Source organism: Amblyraja radiata, chromosome 3, assembly GCF_010909765.2.
Source record: "Amblyraja radiata isolate CabotCenter1 chromosome 3, sAmbRad1.1.pri, whole genome shotgun sequence".
NCBI classification, from domain to species: Eukaryota; Metazoa; Chordata; class Chondrichthyes; order Rajiformes; family Rajidae; genus Amblyraja; species Amblyraja radiata.
In genome coordinates this window covers 13,090,782-13,114,235 of record NC_045958.1, presented here as the reverse complement: position 1 = coordinate 13,114,235, position 23,454 = coordinate 13,090,782, and the positions used below count along the sequence as shown (strand labels likewise).

At 41.0% G+C, this 23,454-nt stretch overlaps 1 protein-coding gene across 1 annotated transcript in view; it reads right to left on the bottom strand.

Annotated features, from left to right (window-relative positions):
• Positions 1–23,454, bottom strand: part of LOC116970807 (leucyl and cystinyl aminopeptidase) — a 102,312-nt gene that overhangs the window by 17,240 nt on the left and 61,618 nt on the right. The window contains exons 9-13 of the mRNA XM_033017355.1: positions 19,596–19,727; positions 14,467–14,636; positions 12,860–12,957; positions 4,546–4,732; positions 1,366–1,522 (exon numbers count right to left, since the gene is read on the bottom strand). Coding sequence (XP_032873246.1) covers positions 1,366–1,522; positions 4,546–4,732; positions 12,860–12,957; positions 14,467–14,636; positions 19,596–19,727 — 744 coding nt within the window. The remainder of the gene's footprint in view (positions 1–1,365; positions 1,523–4,545; positions 4,733–12,859; positions 12,958–14,466; positions 14,637–19,595; positions 19,728–23,454) is intronic.

Sequence of the window (23,454 nt, the reverse complement as noted above, 5' to 3'; positions counted from 1 at the left end):
GAGGGGGGAGGGGGCGGGGGTGGAGAAAGGGGGGGAAGAAGGAGTGGAGGCAACTTTTAAGAAGCCAGAGAAACACGGCTGTGAAGTTCGGCGGTCATTCAACGTATCCTTGGTTCTGAAAACTACTGCTTACCTTTTTTCCCCAATGAGCCAATGAAATTCACCGGTCAGCACCGGCTACAACCTACGAGAACCTTCGACTTCCTGGCAACCTACTAGGACCTCCTGTCGACCCACCTACGGCACGAGAATTCTCGCTACTCTCCATGGCGGCTTCATTCTAGTCGCCGCTAATTTTTCAACATGTTTCAACACGGCGACTATAATGAGGCCGCGACTAGTTCCCAGAATGCGTGAAATCCTCACGACCATGAAGGCGACTCCCCGGCAACTACCCACGAACATGTGGCGACCATGTGTCTCCTGCAGTCGCCTAAAATGTTGCCAAGTTTTGCCTAATTCACGAATGAATGAATAAATAAATTTATTGGCCAAGTAGTCACATACAAGGAATTTGCCTTGGTGCTCCGCTCGCAAGTGGCAACATGACAAACAGTGACAGTTAGGAGTGACACATAAAACATTAATAAAAAACCATTATCGATTAAACATGTGAATTAAATAAAATACCAGAGCAAAAGGAGGCTACAGATTTTTGGTTATTGAGTAGTTATTGAGAGGGACCTTGGGGCAATTTATTCTGTATCTCGAATGAGTTGCGAGAGGAAGCTGTAGAAGTGGATAAAACTTTAACCTTTAAAAGACATTTTGACGTATGCATGGGTTGGAAGGATTTGGACAGCCATGGGTGAAATGGGACTTACCCAAAATGCAAACTTGGTCGGCATGGAAAAGGTGGCCAAAGGACCCATTGGTGGATGTTAAGCGAAGCTTGAGTAGAGTTTAGTGGGGTTGCTCCTACGGTGGGGTCATGACCCAAGGAAGCCAATATGCAAATAACTTAAAGGGGACCACCTCCAAATTGGATTCCCATTGCCAGTTGTGTACATGCCCTTTTAAAACTCATACTTGCAGAACTTTCAAAGCTGATAAAATCCAGTAGGCATGCTTCAAATCAAAATGATCCATCTTCTAGCAATGCTCTGAATGACCATTGTGCTATGAAATATGTCATCATGCACACATTGAATGCGGAAATGTTGATATATTAAATTATTGAATTTTTGACGTACAGCCAACAATTCCTCTCAAGGGTGCAGCATTAACAAGAGTTTTGGGCAAGTATCCATTGTGTTTGCTGGAGCTTTGTGTTAAGTGGAACATTTAATTCCACAAACATATTGAATGATGGTATCCAGATACATGGCAAGTTAAAAAGATAATTAAGGTAAAAATATCAGGCACCTTCATCAGATTGGAAACCGACAGATCCCCCCTCTTCTCAACAAGCATGTAGATATCATTGAGCTGTAGCAAAGTTTCGACTATTGGCGCAGTGCTGGTTTCATTCTTTAAATAGCTGATCAAGTTCAGCACCTCCTTTATTGAGATTTTCCCTGCACTAAAGGATAATAAAATAAAACACATTAGTCTACACAATACATGAATATTTTAAAATTGCACAGTGGCACATTTATCAAATGTCACAATTTTCCTTATGATATTTGGCCTTTTGAATCTATACCAGCTCTCGGACCACCTTCATCATTCCCATAACTATATCCCTGCTCTTTACTCTCACTCACAGTCTTCAATCTCATCAGCAAGAGAGCAGTACTGACCTACCATCTACCTCACTGGAGACCTTCAAATTATCTTTAAACGGACTTAATCTTGCACTAAACATTATACCCTTTATCCTGTATCTGTAATCTGTGGATAACTTGATTGTAATCATGTATACTCCTGTTGCTGATTGGATAGCAAGCAACAAATAAGCTTTTCACTGTTCCTCAGTACATGTGACAATAATAAACCAAACCGAATATGTGTAATGTATTTCTGTAAAATACTAACAAATTAAAGACTTCAATCTTCAATTGCGGATGACACGAAGCTGGGGGTCAGTGTTAGCTGTGAGGAGGATGCTAGGAGGCTGCAAGGTGACTTGGATAGGTTGGGTGAGTGGGCAAATGCATGGCAGATGCAGTATAATGTGGATAAATGTGAGGTTATCCACTTTGGTGGCAAAAACATGAAAGTAAACTATTATCTGAATGGTGGCCGATTAGGAAAAGGGGAGATGCAACGAGACCTGGGTGTCATGATACACCAGTCATTGAAAGTAGGCATGCAGGTGCAGCAGGCAGTGAAGAAAGCAAATGGCATGTTAGCATTCATAGCAAAAGGATTTGAGTATAAGAGCAGGGAGGTTCTACTGTAGTTGTACAGGGTCTTTGTGAGACCACACCTGGAGTATGGCGTACAGTTTTGGTCTCCTAATCTGAGGAAAGACATTCTTGCTATAGAGGGAGTACAGAGAAGGTTCACCAGACTGATTCCTGGGATGGCAGGACTTTCATATGAAGAAAGATTGGATAGACTCGGCTTGTACACGCTAGAATTTAGAAGATTGAGGGGGGATCTTATAGAAACGTACAAAATTCTTAAGGGGTTGGACAGGCTAGATGCAGGAAGATTATTCCCGATGCTGGGGAAGTCCAGAACAAGGGGTCACAGTTTAAGGATAAGAGGGAAGTCTTTTAGGAACGAGATGAGAAAATCAATTTTTTACACAGAGAGTGGTGAATCTCTGGAATTCTCTGCCACAGAAGGTAGTTGAGGCCAGTTCATTGGCTATATTTAAGAGGGAGTTAGATGTGGCCCTTGTGGCTAAAGGGATCAGGGGGTATGGAGAGAAGGCAGGGATGGGATACTGAGTTGGATGATCAGCCATGATCATATCGAATGGCGGTGCAGGCTCGAAGGGCCGAATGGCCTACTCCTGCACCTATTTTCTATGTTTCTAATCTCACCAGCCAGAGTACCGGTCTGACCTCCCAACGTACTTTATCTTGAACTATACCCTTTATCCTGTATGTACACTGTTGGAGGTTTGATTATAATCATGTGTAGTCTTTTCATTGACTGGATAGCATGCAACAAAAAGTTTTTCACTGCACCTCAGTACATGTGGCAACTCCTGCCATCCACCTACACTTGGAAAAATTCATGGCATCGTCAACGTTGAATCTGGACTTCTTGTAGGACCCTGTATTGCCAAACTTTAATACGCAAGATCTGGGCTTTAAAGGTACCTCGTGAGCCATGACACGGGAAACATGCAATCCACATGTGATGAAATTAAGGATATGTATAGGCTAAACATAACCTCTTTGATTTTTAATTCAATTCTTCTGGAAACAAACACAATCAGTTTTTTTTAATAACTTTATAACTAATAACAGAAAATGTTGCAAAAACTCAGTAGGTTCAATTGAATTTATGTAAAGAGGGACAATTAGAGTTTTTGTCTGAGATACTTCCTTAGAACTGTGAAGGAAAGTTACAAGTTATTAAATGATGGTCGTAGTAGGAAGTTGACTATTTATGACTGAAGAGAACGGTAATGTCTTTACTTGGAGTGGTGAATACTTGACATTATCTACCCCAGAGGATTGCATATGCTCAGTTATTAATTGCATTTGAAACAGATGAATATGAGGAATGGCAGGGAAATGGTGTTAAGTAGAAGATTAACCATGTATTACAGAGGAAGTTTGAGGAGCCCTTATGCTGTTCCAATTCTTTTATCAAGATTGTGGTAGCTGTAGTGTCATGAATATTGAACAAACGTCACAATGCCATTTCAGGTCCCAGCTGCAAGATTACTTTTATTTTTACTGCAGTGAGAATAAACTATCTTTTTAAGGATAGGTAGGTCAATCCAATAAGTAGTATACAACCACATGAATAACATAACTATCAATTACAATACAACCAATGAGTAAGACAATTTGACAGATTTGATTTTTTTTTTAAACTGATTAAGTTAAACTTTTAATTGCATTAATCATTATTGGTTTATCTGAAGAAGGGTCTCGACCCGAAATGTCACCCATTCCTTCTCTCCAGAGATACTGCCTGTCCCGCTGAGTTACTCCAGCATTTTATGTCTACCTTTGGTTTATCATTGTCACGTGTACCATGATACCATGAAAAGCTTTGTTTGCGATTTATCCAGTCAAATCGCCATACGCACGAAGAAGAGATCCAGTCAAATAATACTATACACAAGTACGATCAAGCCATGCATAAGTACAATAAGTACTGCAGAGAAAAAAGTGCCAGAGTGCGGAATTTAACGTTGTAGTGTTTGTGTTACAGAGAAAGTGCAAATAAAAAGTACAAGGTCCACAATGAGGTAGGTTGGAAGATCAGAGCTATACCCCAAGTTAAAGAGAGGATTGTTCAGTAATCTGATAACAGCAAGGAAGAAGCTGCACTTAGTGTTTGAAAATAATTAGTTACTTAATGAACTGAGTGAAACCATACACACTGGTGCTGATTAACAATTAACAACAAAACCAAAATACAAATTTGTTAATACCAAATTCAAATTGAAGATTCAAAAGGAGCAATTACCTTGCAAGCACAAAGGCATTGTTGATAAGGCCAGCTCGATCCTGATCACTTATAGCCAAGTGATTATTTTGTAACAATTCATTTAATTCCTCTGTGGTGCTTTTGTCATAATTAACGATATAGTAACCAGTCATATTCATGTTAAATTTCACCCAGGTCACATTTGGATCTTTAAGATCAATGGTATCTAATGGAAAATAAAGTGCGCATTCATTTCTCTCCAGTTACTGAATCACTGATTTATCTAGACCATGCCCAACAACCGTTAATTATTCTGCACATAACCATGAAAATATCAACAATACTCAATTTTCACTGCACAGTATTACTGCATAAATTTTGACTAAGGTTAACTTCTGCACGATGACCCCATGAATGAAACTGCTTGTTGACCCCATTCTTCAAAGAATCACTAAAGAGACTCTGGACCTAATTAAGGTTGTACCAACTTCATTGTCAGGTTCAGTAAAAGGAAGGGAAACTGATTAAAGTATAAATGAATTGGGTGCAAATGAGTTGGCAGAAAGAGATATCAAGGATGTATCAATCAAATTTAAAATGAGATTATACACTTTGCGCAGCTCAAAAGAGTGCTGCGCAAGCCATTTCTTTGCCAGTTTCTGATCATTCACTTAAAACCCTTCTTCCAATATAAACTCCTCTGCTCTTGCAGAAAGAATGTCAGCAATCTCTCCTTCGAATATATGTTAATGCTGCAGTATCAATCACTTGCTGACTGACTGTTTTTTTATTTCTAAAGGAACCAAGGGATATGGGGAGAAAGCAGGAACGGGGTACTGATTTAGTTGGATCAGTCATGATCACATTGAATGGCAGTGCTGGTTCAAAGGGCTGAATGGTCTACTCCTGCACCTATTTTCTATGTTTCTACAATGCCCTCCATAATGTTTGGGACAAAGACCCATCATTTATTTAGTTGCCTCTGTACTCCACAATTTTAAATTTGTAATAGAAAAAACCTTTGGAAGCTTTTATTGCTGTTTATGAAGACCAAAGTTGTGCCAATTAAAGTCAAATAAGTCATTATGAGACTGAGAAACAAGAATAAAACTGTTAGAGACACCAGTCAGACTTTAGGCTTACCAAAATCAACTGTTAGGGAAATCATTAAGAAGAAATAGACATCTGGTGAACTTACTAATCAGAAAGGGACTGGCAGGCCAAGGAAGACCTCCACAACTGATGACAGAAGAATTATTTCTATACTAATGTAAAATCCCCAAACATCTGTCCGACAGATCAGAAACACTCTTCAGGAGTCAAGGGGAGGATTTGTCAATGATCACTATCTGCAGAAGACTTCATGAACAGAAATACAGAGGCTACACTGCAAGATGCAATCACCCGATCTGAACACAATTGAGCATGTCCTTTATATGCTGAAGATTGAGGGGGGATCTTATAGAAACGTTCAAAATTCTTAAGGGGTTGGACAGGCTAGATGCAGGAAGATTATTCCCGATGTTGGGGAAATCCAGAACTAGGGGTCACAGTTTAAGGATACGAGGGAAATCTGAGGAAGGACATTATTGCCATAGAGGGAGTGCAGAGAAGGTTCACCAGACTGATTCCTGGGATGTCAGGACTGTCTTATGAAGAAAGACTGGATAGACTTGGTTTATACTCTCTAGAATTTAGGAGATTGAGAGGGGATCTTATAGAAACTTATAAAATTCTTAAGGGGTTGGACAGGCTAGATGCAGGAAGATTGCTCCCGATGTTGGGGAAGTCCAGGACAAGGGGTCACAGCTTAAGGATAAGGGGGAAATCCTTTAAAACCGAGATGAGAAGAACTTTTTTCACACAGAGAGTGGTGAATCTCTGGAACTCTCTGCCACAGAGGGTAGTCGAGGCCAGTTCATTGGCTATATTTAAGAGGGAGTTAGATGTGGCCCTTGTGGCTAAGGGGATCAGAGATTATGGAGAGAAGGCAGGTACGGGATACTGAGTTGGATGATCAGCCATGATCATATTGAATGGCGGTGCAGGCTCGAAGGGCTGAATGGCCTACTCCTGCACCTAATTTCTATGTTTCTATGTTTCTATGTTTTAGGACCGAGATGAGAAAATCATTTTTTACACAGAGAGTGGTGAATCTGTGGAATTCTCTGCCACAGAAGGTAGTTGAGGCCAGTTCATTGGCTATATTTAAGAGGGAGTTAGATGTGGCCCTTGTGGCTAAAGGGATCAGGGGGTATGGAGAGAAGGCAGGGATGGGATACTGAGTTGGATGATCAGCCTTGGTCATATCGAATGGCGGTGCAGGCTCGAAGGGCCGAATGGCCTACTCCTGCACCTATTTTCTATGTTTTCTATGTAAGAGAAAACTGAAGGGGACTACCCCCCAAAACAAGCATAAGCTAAAGATGGCTGCAATACAGGCCTGGCAGAGCATCACCAGAGAAGACACCCAGCAACTGGAGATGTCCATGAATCGCAGACTTCAAGCAGTCATTGCATGCAAAGGATATGCTACAAAATACTAAACACGACTACTTTCATTTACATGACATTGCTGTGTCCCAAACATTATGGTGCCCTGAAATGGGGGGGACTATGTATAAGCACTGCTGTAATTTCCACATGGTGAAACCAAAATGTATAAAAAATGGCCTTAATTAAAATCTGACAATGTGCACTTTAACCACATGTGATCTTTTCTATTACAAAACTCAAATTGTGGAGTACAGAGGCCAATAAATAAATGATGGGTCTTTGTCCCAAACATTATGGAGGGCACTGTATGTTTCTGGTTCGAGGCAAGTGTTCTTGCCCTGTACACAAATATCCATGCCCCTCATAGGACCAATGACAATATGTCAAGTGCAGAATCTTGAACTTCGAGATGGATTTTGTGCCTTGCTATGCAACTTAGTGAGTTTGTGTTTTGTGCCACTATGCTGTCACTAAGGCGGACCAAATTATTTAAAAAAAGATATAGGGCTGTACTTCTAACACTAGTCATGGTGGTTTCAACTCTCTTCACATGACATAGTGGGTCCATCAATACTTTCAAGACAATGCAAGATAAACCGACTGAAATATTAGCAATTAAATAAACTTTGTAGTGGAAATATATATACAAAGTTCAATGCGTTGCTAGGATCATGCATTATATCAATCCACATAATATATTTTTTAATGTATTCATTCATGGGGTATGGATATTACTGGTAATGCCAGCATTTGTTACCTATTATGAATTGCTCCAGAGAGGAACAAGCAGTTAATAATAGTCAACCACAATAGAGTACCTGGAGTAACATATGGGGCAGATTGGTAAAGAGCAACTTTCCCCAAAGGACATTAGTGGATCATATGTGATTGAATTACAATCCAGTCATTTTCTGGTTGCCATTGTTAATCTTTCTTTTTAAATTACACATTTAATTCCTCTATTTTAAATTTCCAGAATATAAGCAGGACTATGGCAGATGAGAGGCTGGTCATCAGTATGGAAGGTGATGAAAGAAAGTTCAGTGGATAGAATAGGCAGGAGCGCAGCAGAGAGCGTGAAGGACTGTTGCATTGAGATGCATTTATTTTAATGCAAGAGGCCTGACCGTTAAGGCGGGTGAACTCAGGGGATGGATAGGTACGTGCGACTGGGACATTGTAGTCATTATGGAAACCTGGCTAAAAGAGGGACAGGACTGGCACCTTAATATTCCAGGGTACAGGTGCAGAGTACAAGTTGTGACCACTGCCCAGTCCATCACCGGCTCAGACCTCCCCACCATCAAAGGGATCTATCGCAGTCGCTGCCTCAAAAAGGCTGCCAACAACATCAAAGATCCATACCATCCTGGTCACACACTCATCTCTCCTTTGCCATCGGGAAGAAGATACAGGAGCCTGAAATCTGTTCAGCAACAGCTTCTTCCTCACAGCCATCAGGCTATTAAACACAACATCAAACACGCTCTGAACAATAACAGTCTATTATTACTATGGCACTTTATCTGTTTATTTATTGTGTATACATGGCCTATGGTCTATAGACACACTGAATTTTTATCTCCCATTCTGTATTATGTTTACATATTCTGTTGTGCTGCAGCAAATAAGAATGTCCTTGTCCTATCTGGGAGACATGACAATAAAACTCTCTTGACTCTTTGACTCCACAGGTGAGATAAAGGTGGGGGTAAAAGAGGAGAAGGTATTGCTTTATTGATTAAGGTGAATGTCATGGCAGTAGTCTGAGGTGACATTACTGATGGTTCATCCAGTGAGGCAATATGGGTGGAGCTGAGAAATAAAAAGGAGATAATCTCTTTGTTGGGAGAGTCCTATAGGCACCAAAGGATCAACAGGAATTAGAAAAACAAATATGCCAGGAGATTGCTGGCAGCTACAAGACAAATAAGGTTGACATAGTAGGAAATGTTTAACTTTTCCAACATAAACTATCTGTCATAGTGCAAAGGGCTTAGATAGGGTGGAATTTGGTAAATATGTCCAGAAAAGTTTCCCCATGCAACATGTAGAGGGCCCTACAAGGGAGAGGGCAAAGCTTGATCTACACTCAGTAAATTGGGAAAGACAATTGACTGAAGTAATCATGGACGAGGCTTTTGGGCCCAGCGATCACTGTCGTATTGGTTTTAAAATAGTTAAGAATAAAGACAGGCAGAGCCCACAACTTAACATTCTGTATTGGAACATGGGCAACTTTGATGGTAATAGACAGGAACTTGTTAAAGTTGATTGGAGCAAGTTGTTTGTGGGCAAAGGAACGTTTGGAAAGTGGGATGCTTTTAAAAGTGTTATGACAAGAGTTCAGGCATTCATGTTCCTGTTAGAGTGCAGGACCCGGCCAGTGGGAGTGAGGAAACTTGGATGAAAAGAAACATCAGAAAATAGGAGGCATAGGACAGGTATAGGTAGCTGGGATCAAGTGTATCCTTGGAGGAGTTTTGGGAACTGTGGAGCATACTTAGGGAGGAAATAGAGGTCAAAGAATGGGACTGGAGATAGCTTTGGCCGATAATATTAAGGAAAATCCAAAGTAATCTAAAAGGCTGATGAGGGCAAAACCATAGATGTAATCTGTATGGACTTCAGCAAGGCATTTGATGGTTCTGCATGGTAGGTTGCTCAGAAATGTTAGATCACATGGGATCCAGGGATAGAGAATTGGCTTCACGGAAGGAAGCAGAGGGTGTTGGTGGACGGTTGCTTTTCTGACTGGAGGCCAGTGGTGACGAGTGATGAGTCTCAGGGAGAGGTGTTGGGCCCATTGCTGTTCATGGTTTATGTCAACAATTTGGATAAGAATGTTGAAGGCACAATAGTAAGTTTGCAGATGGTAGTATCAGTGAGAGTACAGATGGTGAGATGCACAACATTTTGGGAAGCCAAACCAGAGCAGGACTACACAGTGAATGGCAGGGCCCTGGGAGTATTATAGACCAGGGTGTTTTAGGAGTGCAGGTACATAGTTCCTTGAAAGCGGTGACATAGGCAGAAAGGGTGGTTAAGGCGGCTTTTGGTACATTGGCCTTCACCGGTCAGAAGTTGGGATGTTATGCTACAGTCGTACAAAACATATGTGAGGCTGCATTTGGAGTAGTGTGTTCAGTTTTGGTCACCTTACAAGAAGAACTATGTTGTTAAGATAGAAAGAGTGCAGAGAAGACTTACAAGGATGTTGCCAGGACTTGAACTATAGGGAGAGGCAGGGCAAGCTAGGATAGCTTGCAAGCTCCCTGCAAGCTCCCTTGCAAGTTCCAGCTGCTACGGTCAGGCAAACGCCTCCGTTGCCATGCTGTGAGAACGGAGAGGTTGAGAAGGAGTTTCTTCCCAGAGGCCATTAGGACTGTAAACTCCTATCTCACCAGAGACTACCTTTTACTGTACCACTCTACTAAAAAATAAAATTGCTGTTTTTTTCCCTTTTTCATTCCGCCCACAATATTTAATATGCAAAATAATATATGATTCTGTTCCATTCTGTTTGTAGTTTGTTTGGTTGTTTGTTTGTTTGTCTTTTTGCACAAAGTCCGCGAGCATTGCCACTTTTCATTTCACTGCACATCTCGTATGTGTATGTGACGAATAAACTTGACTTGACTTGATAGTAATCCGTTGACCGCAGTAGGCTTTGGGGCGATCTTATAGAGGAGTAAAAATCATGAGGGGAATAGGATAAATGCACAGAATCTTTTGTTGAAAGTAGGGAAATCGAGAACCAGAGGACATAGCTTTAAGGTGAGAGGGGAAAGATCTATTACAGACCTGAGGGGCAACTTTTTTCAAACAGAGGGTGATGGCTATATGGAACGAACTGCCAGAGGACATAGTTGAGGTAGTTACTATAACAGCATTTAAAAGACATTTGGACAGGTACATGGATAGGAACGGTTTAGACAGAGTGATATGGGCCAAACGTGGGCATGTGGGCCAGTGATGTGCGGTGAGGTCAATGCCTGGGGAGACACTGGCTAGTATTAGTGGCCCGGCCTGACCCTCCCTGTATTGATCACCGCATCTCCCCGGGGAGAAAGGGGGGGTAGCCGGGGCTGCGTGCGTGAAGCACAGCGACTGAAGGGGTAGGAGCGTTGCCCCAGGACCGTGAGCGAACGACCGATCTCCCCCTCTCCCCCTTCTCCATTCCCCCTCATAACCCCCTCCCCGTCTATCCCTTGCATCCCCCTCCACCCCTCTACTCTCTCTCCACCCCTCTCTCCCCCACCACCCGGGGTAGATCTACCCGAGCCGAGAGTACATTACTCCAGCGCGGGGCCCCCTTAGGCGCGGGGCCCAATTGGGAGTTCTCAAAGGCCCAGAGCCTCCGAATCGGACGCTACAAATCAACGAATCAATCTACCAGTCAGTGCCGCCCGCGGCTGGAAAGTCAGCGCCGCCAGCGGTGGAATCCAGTGCTGCGCCGCCGCTGCTGAAGCTCGCTAACGTGGAGGCAGAGTGAGGTAGCGTCAATTACGTAGGCTGAGAGTGCGTAATTGGCACTCGCTCTCCCTCCACCGGGCTCAAGACACGCCCCCTCAGTGAGGCAGATGTGATCACTGCCTCCCCTGGTGCGTATTCATTGCAGATTTATGACGAGACCAGTGAGCCTAAATTTTATATATTTATACGTGAAATAAGCAACCTGGACTATGGAAGGCGAGGACATGTAATGAAGGGGTCTGCAAACATTACATTAGTGACATACAGAGAGATAGTAACAGGCACACGCTTATTGCCCACGCTCCATCCAGTTTCTGAGGGGTTGCACAATTAGAGGGGAGGCTCAGCTCATCGTTGCCTCACCCCTCATCTCTCCCTGTATTTGCAGCGGCTGCGCAATTTTGCAATTTGGCGATTTTGACTATAAAAAATGATTAGATTCATATAGAAATTACATTTATAACTCCGATCAGTGGAAAAATCTTTATATTTATTTTATTATTATTATTTTTCTTTACTTTTCTGAACACCTATTTTCATTGGGAGTGTGACGGGCGAGGCTCTGCCTCCCCTGACCGCACGTCCCTGATGTGAACTTTGTGTAAATGCGGTGTCTTAGTGGAAATCTCCAAGATGTCCTGAAGACCCTGCTTCCACGATGTATGACTCTAGAAGTTATAGAGGGATTCAAACTCATGCTCCCTAATCACTAACCCAGAAATCTAGTTTTTAATCCGTTAACAACCATTATAATTGCACAATGTCATTACTTTTTAATTAAATCATTAGTACATTGAAGAGAAGGGGAGCTGAGATCTGGGCAGATCAGACAATGATCACTTGAATGGCAGGGCAGGCTTGAGGGACCAGGTGGCTTATTCCTGCTATTCTTTTTATATTCTCAAGGGAACATATAAATTAACTTTCATCTAATTGATAATAAGAAACTTTTTATTTCATTAAAGCCCAAACAATAAACTTAATGACTATAGAAATAATATAAATGCATTCACTTAAATTGTTAAATCTAGGTGGGAAAATACAATTACTTGATCAGCATGGATAAAATAGTCGAATGACCTTATTTCAGAAAGTAATTTTCGTTCATGCTTCATTACATAAGGATGAAATTTATTCAAGTGCACAACTATTGGTATAAAAATTAACTTCTTAACATCAAGTAACACTCTAACAATTAAAGTATACTTGCAAACAGTTTAAAGCAAAATAATTTCTCAGATAATTCAATGCAGAGGATATTTTTGTTTTCCAATTAACATCTGAGATTTAAAAAAATAGAAACCATGTAAAATGTACTTCTTGATCACCAAAATAAAAGTTGTCAAGCAAAGGCTAAATTGAAGAAAAATAAAAAAAATACCAGTTTTATTCTTAAGGAGCCACTTTTTGATGCACTTAGGCTGTGCATAGTTACTACAGCTGCTGGTGATGTAGGTCAGTGGAATATGCCACAGGTAACTAAAAAGTAAAATAAAAGCTTTGATTAATTTAATTTTGTTGGATTACGAAAAGTTATCCCGAATGAACTGGAGACACAATGTCAAGAATAAATTATTTCACTTTTATCTTCGGTCCACAAAGTGCAGAACCTTTTATGCCAATGAAGATATACAAATGAGTTTGAATTTCCACGCACTATTATAAGAATTCCAGCCTTTTAAACTAATTATAACACATCAAATTACAATATCATAGAATCATAGAAGCATGCAACATGGAAAAGTTGGGCCAACTTTGGTCAACAATTTGCCCAATGCAGCTGGTCCATTTTGCCTGCAGCTGGTCCATATTCTTCCAAACCATGTTATTGTTCAAACATCTTTTAAATGTCATAATTTTACCTGCCCCAACCATTTCCTCTGGCAGATTATTCCATATATCTTCTGTGCAAGAAAAGTAGCCCATCAGACCCCTTTCAAATCTTTCCCCTCTTATCTTATAGGATAGCAAAATTCTAAATGGTAAACGGAATAACATTTGCATGTAATTTTGTGTCAAACCTCAAGCGATATTTCAAATGAGACTTGACCATGTTATCCTCACTCCACTGGTTGCCTATTCAGTTTAGGATCCATTTTAAAATTCTTTTATTTGCTTTTAAATCCCTAAATGGTCTTGCCCCGCCCTACCTATCTGAGCTTCTACACCCTTATACACCCGCCCGCTCTCTCAGGTCAGATAATCAGCTGCTCCTGAGTGGGCCTAAAACTAAGCGGAAGCTCAGAGGGGACCGTGCCTTTGCTGTGTCGGCACCCAAATTATGGAACGATCTGCCTCTCCACATTAAACAGGCCGCTTCTCTGTCTGTTTTTAAATCACTTCTTAAAACCCATCTCTTCTCCGTGGCCTTTGATACCCAGTAAGATGTCGACTTTATTTGCTTGATTTAGTTTCTTATTTTGATTGCTTTATTGCATGGCTATTATTTTTACTCATGTTTTATGTCTTTTGATTTATTGTTGTATTTCATATGTGATTTATGCGCCTTATGTGAGCTGTTATGTTATGTTCTGTTATGTTGTCTGTTTATGATGTCTTGTTTATTCTTCTGTACAGCACTTTGGTCAACATTGGTTGTCTTAAAGTGCTTAACAAATAAAGTTGGATTGGATTGGATTGGATCCCCAAATGATTTTTTGTTTTTCATTGCACCACATATTCTCCAATTAAGCCCCCAACCCCATCCGCTTTTCAGGTTGATAGTTGTGACAATGAAGAATAAATCCTTGGACCAGTCTGTGCTAATATTATATCTTTCAACTGAAATTATTGATTATCATTCAGAGTGTCCAAATAAAAATAATGACAATAAGATACAATTCAGAGACCCGAGTTGACCAATTTAAATCAGTGGTGTAAAAAAGCAGCATTGGACAAAGGTTTTATTTGTAAATCCTTCATATTAGAATCTCTGGGGGAAAATCTTCCCGATCACCGAAATTAATTTGAGGAATAGCATGGTTTTACCTGTGAAAAGATGATGATGAATTTTGTGGAAAGGCGATCCTGAGGAAACGTTCTTGACTGAGGTGAATTTTATTAGCAGTGGTGTCCAATTTAACAGTGACGACTGGGAATCCTGTCTGCAGTGTCCAGGTTTTCATCATTTCTTTCACATTCAAATTGACACTTCCAACCTGTGAAATAAATATAATGCACCAAGAGATTACACCAAAGCACAGCAAGATTATTCAATTGAAGATTATTTATTCTCAACAATTTGTGGAGTTAGTATAGGATTTTTGTACTAGGTTACTGGTGCAATTGTTGCCAATTTGCTAAATAAAATAAATTACAATACACAATCACATTCCTACCGGGAGGAGGTGGCTGGTCTAGCACTCTGGTGCCAGGATAACAGCCTCCTCTTGAACATCAAAAAAACGAAGGAGCTGATCATGGACTTTAGGAGGGCACATCATCCGAGGACGTACACTCCATTGAGGATAAATGGGGATCCTGTAGATAGGGTGAACTGTTTTAAATATCTGGGAGTCCACATCTCCGAGGATATGACATGGGCATCACACGCCTCAGCACTCGTGAGTAAGGCAAGGCAGCGCCTTTACCACCTCAGGCAATTGAGGAAATTCAGAGTGTCTCCGAGGATCCTCCAGTGTTTCTACGAAGCGGCGGTGGAAAGCATCTTGTCCGGGAACATTACCATCTGGTTTGGGAATTGCTCTGCCAAGGACAAGAAGGCTCTGCAGAGAGTAGTGCGTTCGGCCGAACGCACTATGGGAACTTCACTTGCCCCCCTGCAGGAACTATACATCATGAGGTGCAACTCCAGAGCCAACAATATCATGGGAGACCCCTTCCACCCCTGCAACGGACTGTTCCAGCTGCTACGGTCAGGCAAACGCCTCCGTTGCCATGCGGTGAGAACGGAGAGGTTGAGAAGGAGTTTCTTCCCAGAGGCCATTCGGACTGTAAACGCCTATCTCACCAGGGACTAACTCTACTGAACGTTTTTCCTTCCATTATTTATTATGTAAAAGAATATGTGTGGTATGATTGTGTTTATAGTTTGTTTGGTTGTTTGGCTTTTGCACAAAAGTCCGCGAGCATTGCCACTTTCATTTCACTGCACATCTCGTATTTGTATGTGACAAATAAACTTGACTTGACTTGACTCAAACAGATTTACAAAAACATTGAAGTCTTCAAGATCCATGTTTTGAAAACAAAAGTTTTACAGTAGCATTGTTAAGGGCCTGTCCCACTGTACGAGGTAATTCAAGAGCTCACCCGAGTTTAAAAAAAAAATCAAACTCGTGGTAAGTACGTAGAATGTATGTGACGGGTAGGTCGGAGCTCGGGACGTCTCTTAGTGGCTCATAACGGTAACGGCAGGTACACGGGAAACGCGGTAAGCTCGTGAAGATTTTTCAACATGTTGAAAAATGTCCACGAGAGCCTCGAGTACCTACGAACCCCCGAGTATATCCGAGTTCGAATCAGGGGAAACTCGGGAGAACTCTTGAATTACCTCGTACAGTGGGTCAGGCTCTTTTACAAGGTACAATGCAATCTTGAGGAACAACATATTATATTTCTTCTGGACATGTTGCAATCTTCTACACTCAATATTGATTTCTCCAACTTTGGGTAACTTGTTTTTGTTCTTTCTATCTGCTTCAGAACTGGCCTTTTCTGCTTATCGCTATTATAGTTCAGTTTTTGTATTTAACACTAGTATAGCCTGGCCAACTGGGTTTGTTCCACGTTCACCTATCCATATTCTCTAGCGATCTTCCCTGACTCTAAAGGGCCTGTCCCACTTGCATGCGATTGGATGCATTTGGCGCGACCAAACGGAAGCGAAGTTCGCGCTAAATACGCGCTAAGCAGCTGGGCAGGAGGCGGGCGACTGAATTTGGGCGTCGGGCGGTGACGCTTTAATGCAATGCCATGCCGGGCGGTGACGTCATCGCGCAACGTCACGCATTAGGCGGTACGCCGTCAAGGCGCCATCAAGACGCTGCATACGCCATCAAGACGCTGTGTACGACCGCAATGCGCCTGCATGCCGACAGTCCGTTGGCGCGCGAAGATTTTGGAGACTGTCAGATTTTCGGAGCCCTACAGGCCCCCAAACCGTAGGGTGCAAGTTGAAACACGAGTTATAATCTGATGGTCTGCATCCCAGGGTAATTAAGGAATCATGGATGCATTGGTGATCATTTTCCAATGTTCTATAGACTCAGGATCAGTTCCTGTGGATTGGAAGGTAACTAATGCTATCCCGCTTTTTAAGAAAGGTGGGAAAGAGAAAACAGGGAATTATAGACCAGTTAGCCTGATATCGGTGGTGGGGAAGATGCTGGAGTCAATTATAAAAGATGAATTAGCCACACATTTGGATAGCAGTAGCAGGATCGGTCCGAGTCAGCATGGATTTACGAAGGGGAAATCATGCTTGACTAATCTTTTGGAATTTTCTGAGGATGTAACTAGGAAAATGGACAAGGGAGAGCCAGTGGATGTAGTGTGCCTGGACTTTCAGAAAGCCTTTGATAAGGTCCCACATAGGAGATTAGTGGGCAAAATTAGAACACCTGGTATTGGGGGTAGAGCACTGAGAAGGATAGAAAATGTATTTGGCAGACAGGAAACAAAGAGTAGGGATTAACGGGTCCCTTTCAGAATGGCAGGCAGTGACGAGTGGGATACCGCAAGGCTCGGTGCTGGGACTGCTGCTATTTACAATATTCATTAATGATTTAGGTGAAGGGATCAAAAGTAACATTAGCAAATTTGCAGATGACATAAAGCTGGGTGGCAGTGTGAACTATGAGGAGGATGCTATGAGGATGCAGGGTGACTTGGACAGGTTATGTGAGTGGGCAGATGCATGGCAGATGCAGTTTAATGTGGATAAATGTGAGGTTATCCACATTGGTGGCAAGAACAGGAAGGCAGATTATTATCTGAATGGTGTCAAGTTAGGAAAAAGGGAAGTACAACAAGATCTGGGTGTCCTTGTTCATCAGTCTATGAAAGTAAGCATGCAGGTACAGCAGGCAGTGAAGAAAGTGAATGGTATGTTGGCCTTTATAACAAGAGGAATCGAATATAGGAGCAAAGAGGTCCTTCTGCAGTTGTACGGAGCCCTAGTGAGACCACACCTGGAGTATTGTGTGCAGTTTTGGACTCCAAATTTGAGGAAGGACATTCTTGCTATTGAGGAAGTGCTGCGTAGGTTCACGAGGTTAATTCCCGGGAGGGCGGGATTGTCATATGTTGAAAGAATGGAGCAACTGGGCTTGTATACACTGGAATTTAGAAGGATGAGAGGAGATCTTATTGAAACATATAAGATTAAGAAGGGATTGGGCACGCTAGAGGCAGGAAACATGTTCCTGATGTTGGAGGAGTCCAGAACCAGGGGCCACGGAGAACGGAGATGAGGAAAAACGTTTTCACCCAGAGAGTTCTCTGCCTCAGAAGACAGTGGAGGCCAAATCTCTGGATGCTTTCAAGAGGGAGTTAGATAGACCTCTTAAAGATAGCGGGGTCAAGGGATATGGGGACAAGGCAGGAACGGGGTACTGATTAGGCCATGATCACAGTGAATGGCAGTGCTGGCTCGAAGGGCCTACTCCTGCACCTACTGTCTCTTGTCTATTGTCCATTGGCTGTGTGTGGTTTTATTTTCATACTGAAAGATCCATAGCCTCTGCCTGTAGTGTCTTATCAAGGGAGAAAAGGCTCAAAATAAGAAAATAAGAAAAAACAAAAATTCTGTAAACACTCAGCATGTCAGGCAGCATCTATGGAAAGAGAAGCAAAGCTCTCATTTTAGATTGAAGACCCATCACTGAATTAGTTCTGAAGCCACAAGGAACTGCAGATGCCAGTTTAGAAAAAGGCAATGTGCTGGAATAACTCAGGTTATATTTCCCCACAATCAATCCAAAGATGCTTCCCGACCCAAAACATCACATGCATGTTCTCCTGAGATGCTGCCTGATCTGCTGAGTTATTCCAGCACTTTGTGTCTTTTTTAGTTCCGAAGAATGGTTTGCAACATGAAATGCAACTTTTCTTCCTTTCCACAGGTATTGCATGACTCTTGAGAATGTTCTGTTTTTACTTTAGATCACCAATATAGGCACCTATTTGAATCCCCATTTAAAATGCATCAATTTTACAGGACAGAGATGAGGAAAGATTTACTTACAGAAAAAACACACAAATTCCCCACATCAGAAGGCTGGGGATATTCAGTTGTTGAACAATTCAAGGTCAAGACCAAGAGATTTTTTTGAGACAAAATCAGAGGATATAAGGGAATGGAAGTGGGATAAGGGAGAAAACTGGGGTTGAGGCATCGGAAATGGTGACCATACAGAACGGCTAAGCAGTTTTAAGGATACACTCAACATATTCCTTTAAAAAAAATAATATATATATATACACACAGATACATTTACATATACATATATATACACAACTACATAAAAAATATACACATGTATGTATATATGTATGTGTTTTGCAGGACTACAAAAAGTAGTAAACATTGCCCAATCCATCATCGGCTCAGACCTTCCTTCCATCGAGGGGATTTATCGAAGTCGCTGCCTCAAAGAGGCTGGCAGTATCATCAAAGACCCACACCATCCTGGCCACACACTCATCTCCCTGCTACCTTCAGGTAGAAGGTACAGGAGCCTGAAGACTGCAACGACCAGGTTCAGGAATAGCTACTTCCACACAGCCATCAGGCTATTAAACCTGGCTCGGACAAAACTCTGAACATTAATAAACCATTATCTGTTATTTGCACTTTATCAGTTTATTTATTCATGTGTTTTGTAGTCAATGCCTACTATGTTCTGTGTGCTGAAGCAAAGCAAGAATTTCATTGTCCTATCAGGGACACACTTGAACTTGATGTTCTCTAGGAAAATGAAGTACCCTTTCTTCCCCTCAAATTGGACCATGAACAGCGGAGAAATTATGGTTTGCTCCATTTATTTTATAGCAAAATCTGGCCCATTTTTCTATGAAAATTTAGATCTACTTCATTTCAAAAGTTCAGGATAATTAGATTGAAAATACATAAGCATCATAAGAAGGTTACATACTTTAGCCATACAGTTCCAGAGGTCTTCATTTCTTGTGTTCCCATACTTATGTTCCATCAAATATTGTGTAATTCCTTGCTGGAAATTGGTTTCATTAAGGAAATCCTTCAACATCAACAGAATTGAAGCACCCTGGGGGAAAAAAAAGAAAATGTTGCTTAGTTTGAACGTTTATCATTAAATACAATTATCTTTTACACAATTCTGCATTTCAACTCAGATTTTTCAGACAACAAGAAAAGTATGGAACTTTAGGAGCTTTAGTAAAGGTAGTACCTGGTTTACCCAATCCAGCAAAGGTCCTAGGTCTCCTCAATTGTCAGTGTGGTTAAATGCATATCTCATATTTTGCTTGGGCAGTTTACAGCTCAGTGGTATGAATGTTGATTTTGCTAACTTCAGGTAGGCCCGGGCATTCCCTCCCCCCTCTCTCACTCTATCCTTCCCCCACCCAAGTCGCACTAGCTTCTCGTTTTCACCTAACAACCTGCTAACAATGGCCTGTTTCCTTCATCATCGTTACTTTTTTGCATAACTTTCATTCATTGTTCTATCTCTCTCCATCATTGCCTATTTCTCTCGTTTCCCATATCCCTAACCAGTCTGAAGAAAGGTCGCGACCCGAAACGTCACCCATTCCTTCACTCTAGAGATGCTGCCTGTCCCGCTGAGTTACTCCAACTTTTTGTGTATCTCTGACAAAGGATGGATGTCTGGCAACTTAACATTGAGGGGGGAGGGGGGGGGGGCAGGGGAATGGGGTGTCTGTACCATCCTACAACATAAATAACATTCATCAGGCTTGACATCCTTTGTATTTAAAGAAATCTCACAGATGGCTGGCAAATAAATAAGTAACACTGGATTTTTCTTTTCTTTTAAAGATTTTACAAAAATGTAGATCAGAATTGGAAATAGGCATTAAGATAGAGACTAAAGATGCTGAGCTTCATATTTTATGAGATTAGGTCTATCATCAAAAAGTTTGTTATCTTCTAGTGCATTATGTACCTTTAATTAAAATGTCTTCGAATGATAAAATTACATGGTTTCAATTTGCACAGCGGAAACCTGAACACATATTCTAAGCTTGTGGTTTGGTGTAATACAGAGAACAAACATTGAATAGAAGCACAGTGTGTTTATACCGCACGCTGCTGAAAAGAATGCCAAAGGTACATGGGTTGGGTCACATAACCACAGGTGCATTTGATCTACCTAAACTGCAGTTATTGAGTTGGTGCAGCACACACTTAAATATATCTATTTGATACCTGCTTACAGCAACATCACTCATAAGCAAAAGAAAAACTCCACTTTGCATCAGATTTATTCAGAATCCATTCTTATTTTTATACAAAATCAAAATAAATGGTAGATTTTTTAATTTAAAAATGATCATGCCTCTGATCTCTATTAACCAAATATACACTGGGGAAAGATGCAAAAGGGAAAGCGATTCACACAGTGAATTATACTGGTGCATTTGGATATGGAAATATTCATCGTGTTTGCTGGCAATCACTGTTGAGCAAATATATTTCTGAAACGTATGTGCGTATTTCCAGCCAAGACAAAGCCATTGCTTCTCAGGAAAAGTAGTGAACAAAGGAAATAGGACGGCAGAAAGTAGATAATAAATAAACTGACCTTAATGCAAATATTATATTAGAATTTAACCAAACTGATCTGGGAGATGTAATTTATTTAATCTGCTTTTTCTGTAATACCACTGTTAATGTTTAATGATAAATTGCTATGGAACGATACATCTAACAGATTAGCAAGAAACACCAATGTCTTCCCAGCAACAGCAAGCTAGCCGGTATTTAAGAGGCTTTTAGATAGACACATAGATAGAAACATAGAAAATAGGTGCAGGAGTAGGCCATTCGGCCCTTCGAGCCAGCACCGCCATTCAATATGATCATGGCTGATCATCCAACTCAGTATCCTGTACCTGCCTTCTCTCCATACCCCCTGATCCCTTTAGCCACAAGGACCACATCTAACTTCCTCTTAAATATAGCCAATGAACTGGCCTCAACTCCATTCTATGGCAGAGAATTTAGTTGAGGCCAGTTCATTGGCTATATTTATATGGAAGATATGGATCATGTGTTGGCAGAAGAGATTAGTTTAACTTGGCATCCTGATCAGCATGGGCATTGTGGGCCTAAGGGCCTGTTCCCATGCTGTACTATTTTATGTTCCAATTGTTGATCTCTCAATCTCCTCGCTCACAGAATTCATCATTCTCATTCAACCACCCTTAGGCATGAAAGGTCAACCATTACACAATAAACCTTTTGCAATCAGTCATGAATCACCCATACACTTCAAAACGTCACACCTGCCAAGCAGGTTGGATGATTAATGCTCTGTCACTTGTTCAAGAGATTACAGATGTTTCTAACTCTATTCCCTGCACCTGTATTCTGATATTAATATTTCAAATTATTTGATTAGTGTTTCTCAAACAGACATATTGTCTATTGCCAATTGTCTGGGAGTGATCAGATGTTTTATAAATACTTGAGCAATATTAATTTGTAATGGTTATTCCTTATATAAAAAGTCATCAGCAGACTAACATAATCCAGAGCTCACATGGGAAATATGTCAAAAAGCAATTAGAATCATACATTTACAGCATGGGAGGCCTATTGGATTTATTGTGTCTGTACAAACTGAAAAAAACAACTCAAAATGGTCTAAGCTTGCTTTCCAAGTGTTGGGTTTTGCATTCCAATTCCATATCCAAATACTTTCTACACAATGAAGATTTTGGTCTCTTACGACTCTTTCATTAAATTCCTCACCACCCTCTACATAAAATAAAACCACTCTTCCCTTCATCAAATCCGCTCTCCATCAATTACTTCAGCAAAGGGAAATGTAATTCCTGTATGCTCTTTTCAAATTAATAATTTAGAAAATCTTTTCTTAGAGAAAACACCACCATCCTATCCAATCTTTCTTCACACAAAAAAATTATTCAGTCTTGGAAATATCCTCAATATATTTTTTCTGTTCCTACTGCAGTCCTATCATTTCTTCAATTACTTCACAGGTCGTGGTCCCCCTGATAATTATAACACTTAATGCCCTTTCCTAACTGCTTTGAACCGAATAACTTACCAGGAATTTCAGAGTTAACCACACTGTAGTGTGAATGTGCAGTCACAAATATGGCAGATCAGCTAGTTTCCGGGATTTTATTCCCCAAGGTCAATTGGGAAGGAATGTCATCTGTTAATCCAATTTGCAAGTTTAGCAGACATCATTACTAATATGTTTTTGTTCAGAATTCAATTAATGCATCCTGTTACCATTCCTCACATCCTTCCTACAAGGTAATGACCAGAATGCTAATGACACATGTAGCTTGGTTTTACATGTGTTTTATATTCGACACAGTCGATCACAACATATTACTAGACCGTCTGGAAAACTGGGTGGGACTTTCGGGCACAGCATTAAAATGGTTTGAATCCTACTTGAAGGACAGGGACTACTTTGTGTCTATAGGTAATTACACATCTGAGCGTGCAAACATTACATGTGGAGTTCCCCAGGGCTCCATTCTGGGGCCTCTTCTGTTTAACATCTACATGCTTCCACTGGCTCAGATCATGAAAAACATCAAAATATGTTACCATAGTTACGCTGACGACACACAAATCTACATAACAATATCACCAGGAGACTATAGTCCAATACAAGCACCGAGTAGATGCATTGAGCAAATCAACGATTGGATGAACCAGAATTTTCTCCAATTAAACAAAGAAAAAACTGAAATAATTGATTTTGGAGCCAAGGAAGAACGATTAAAAGTTAGCACCCAGCTTCAAAT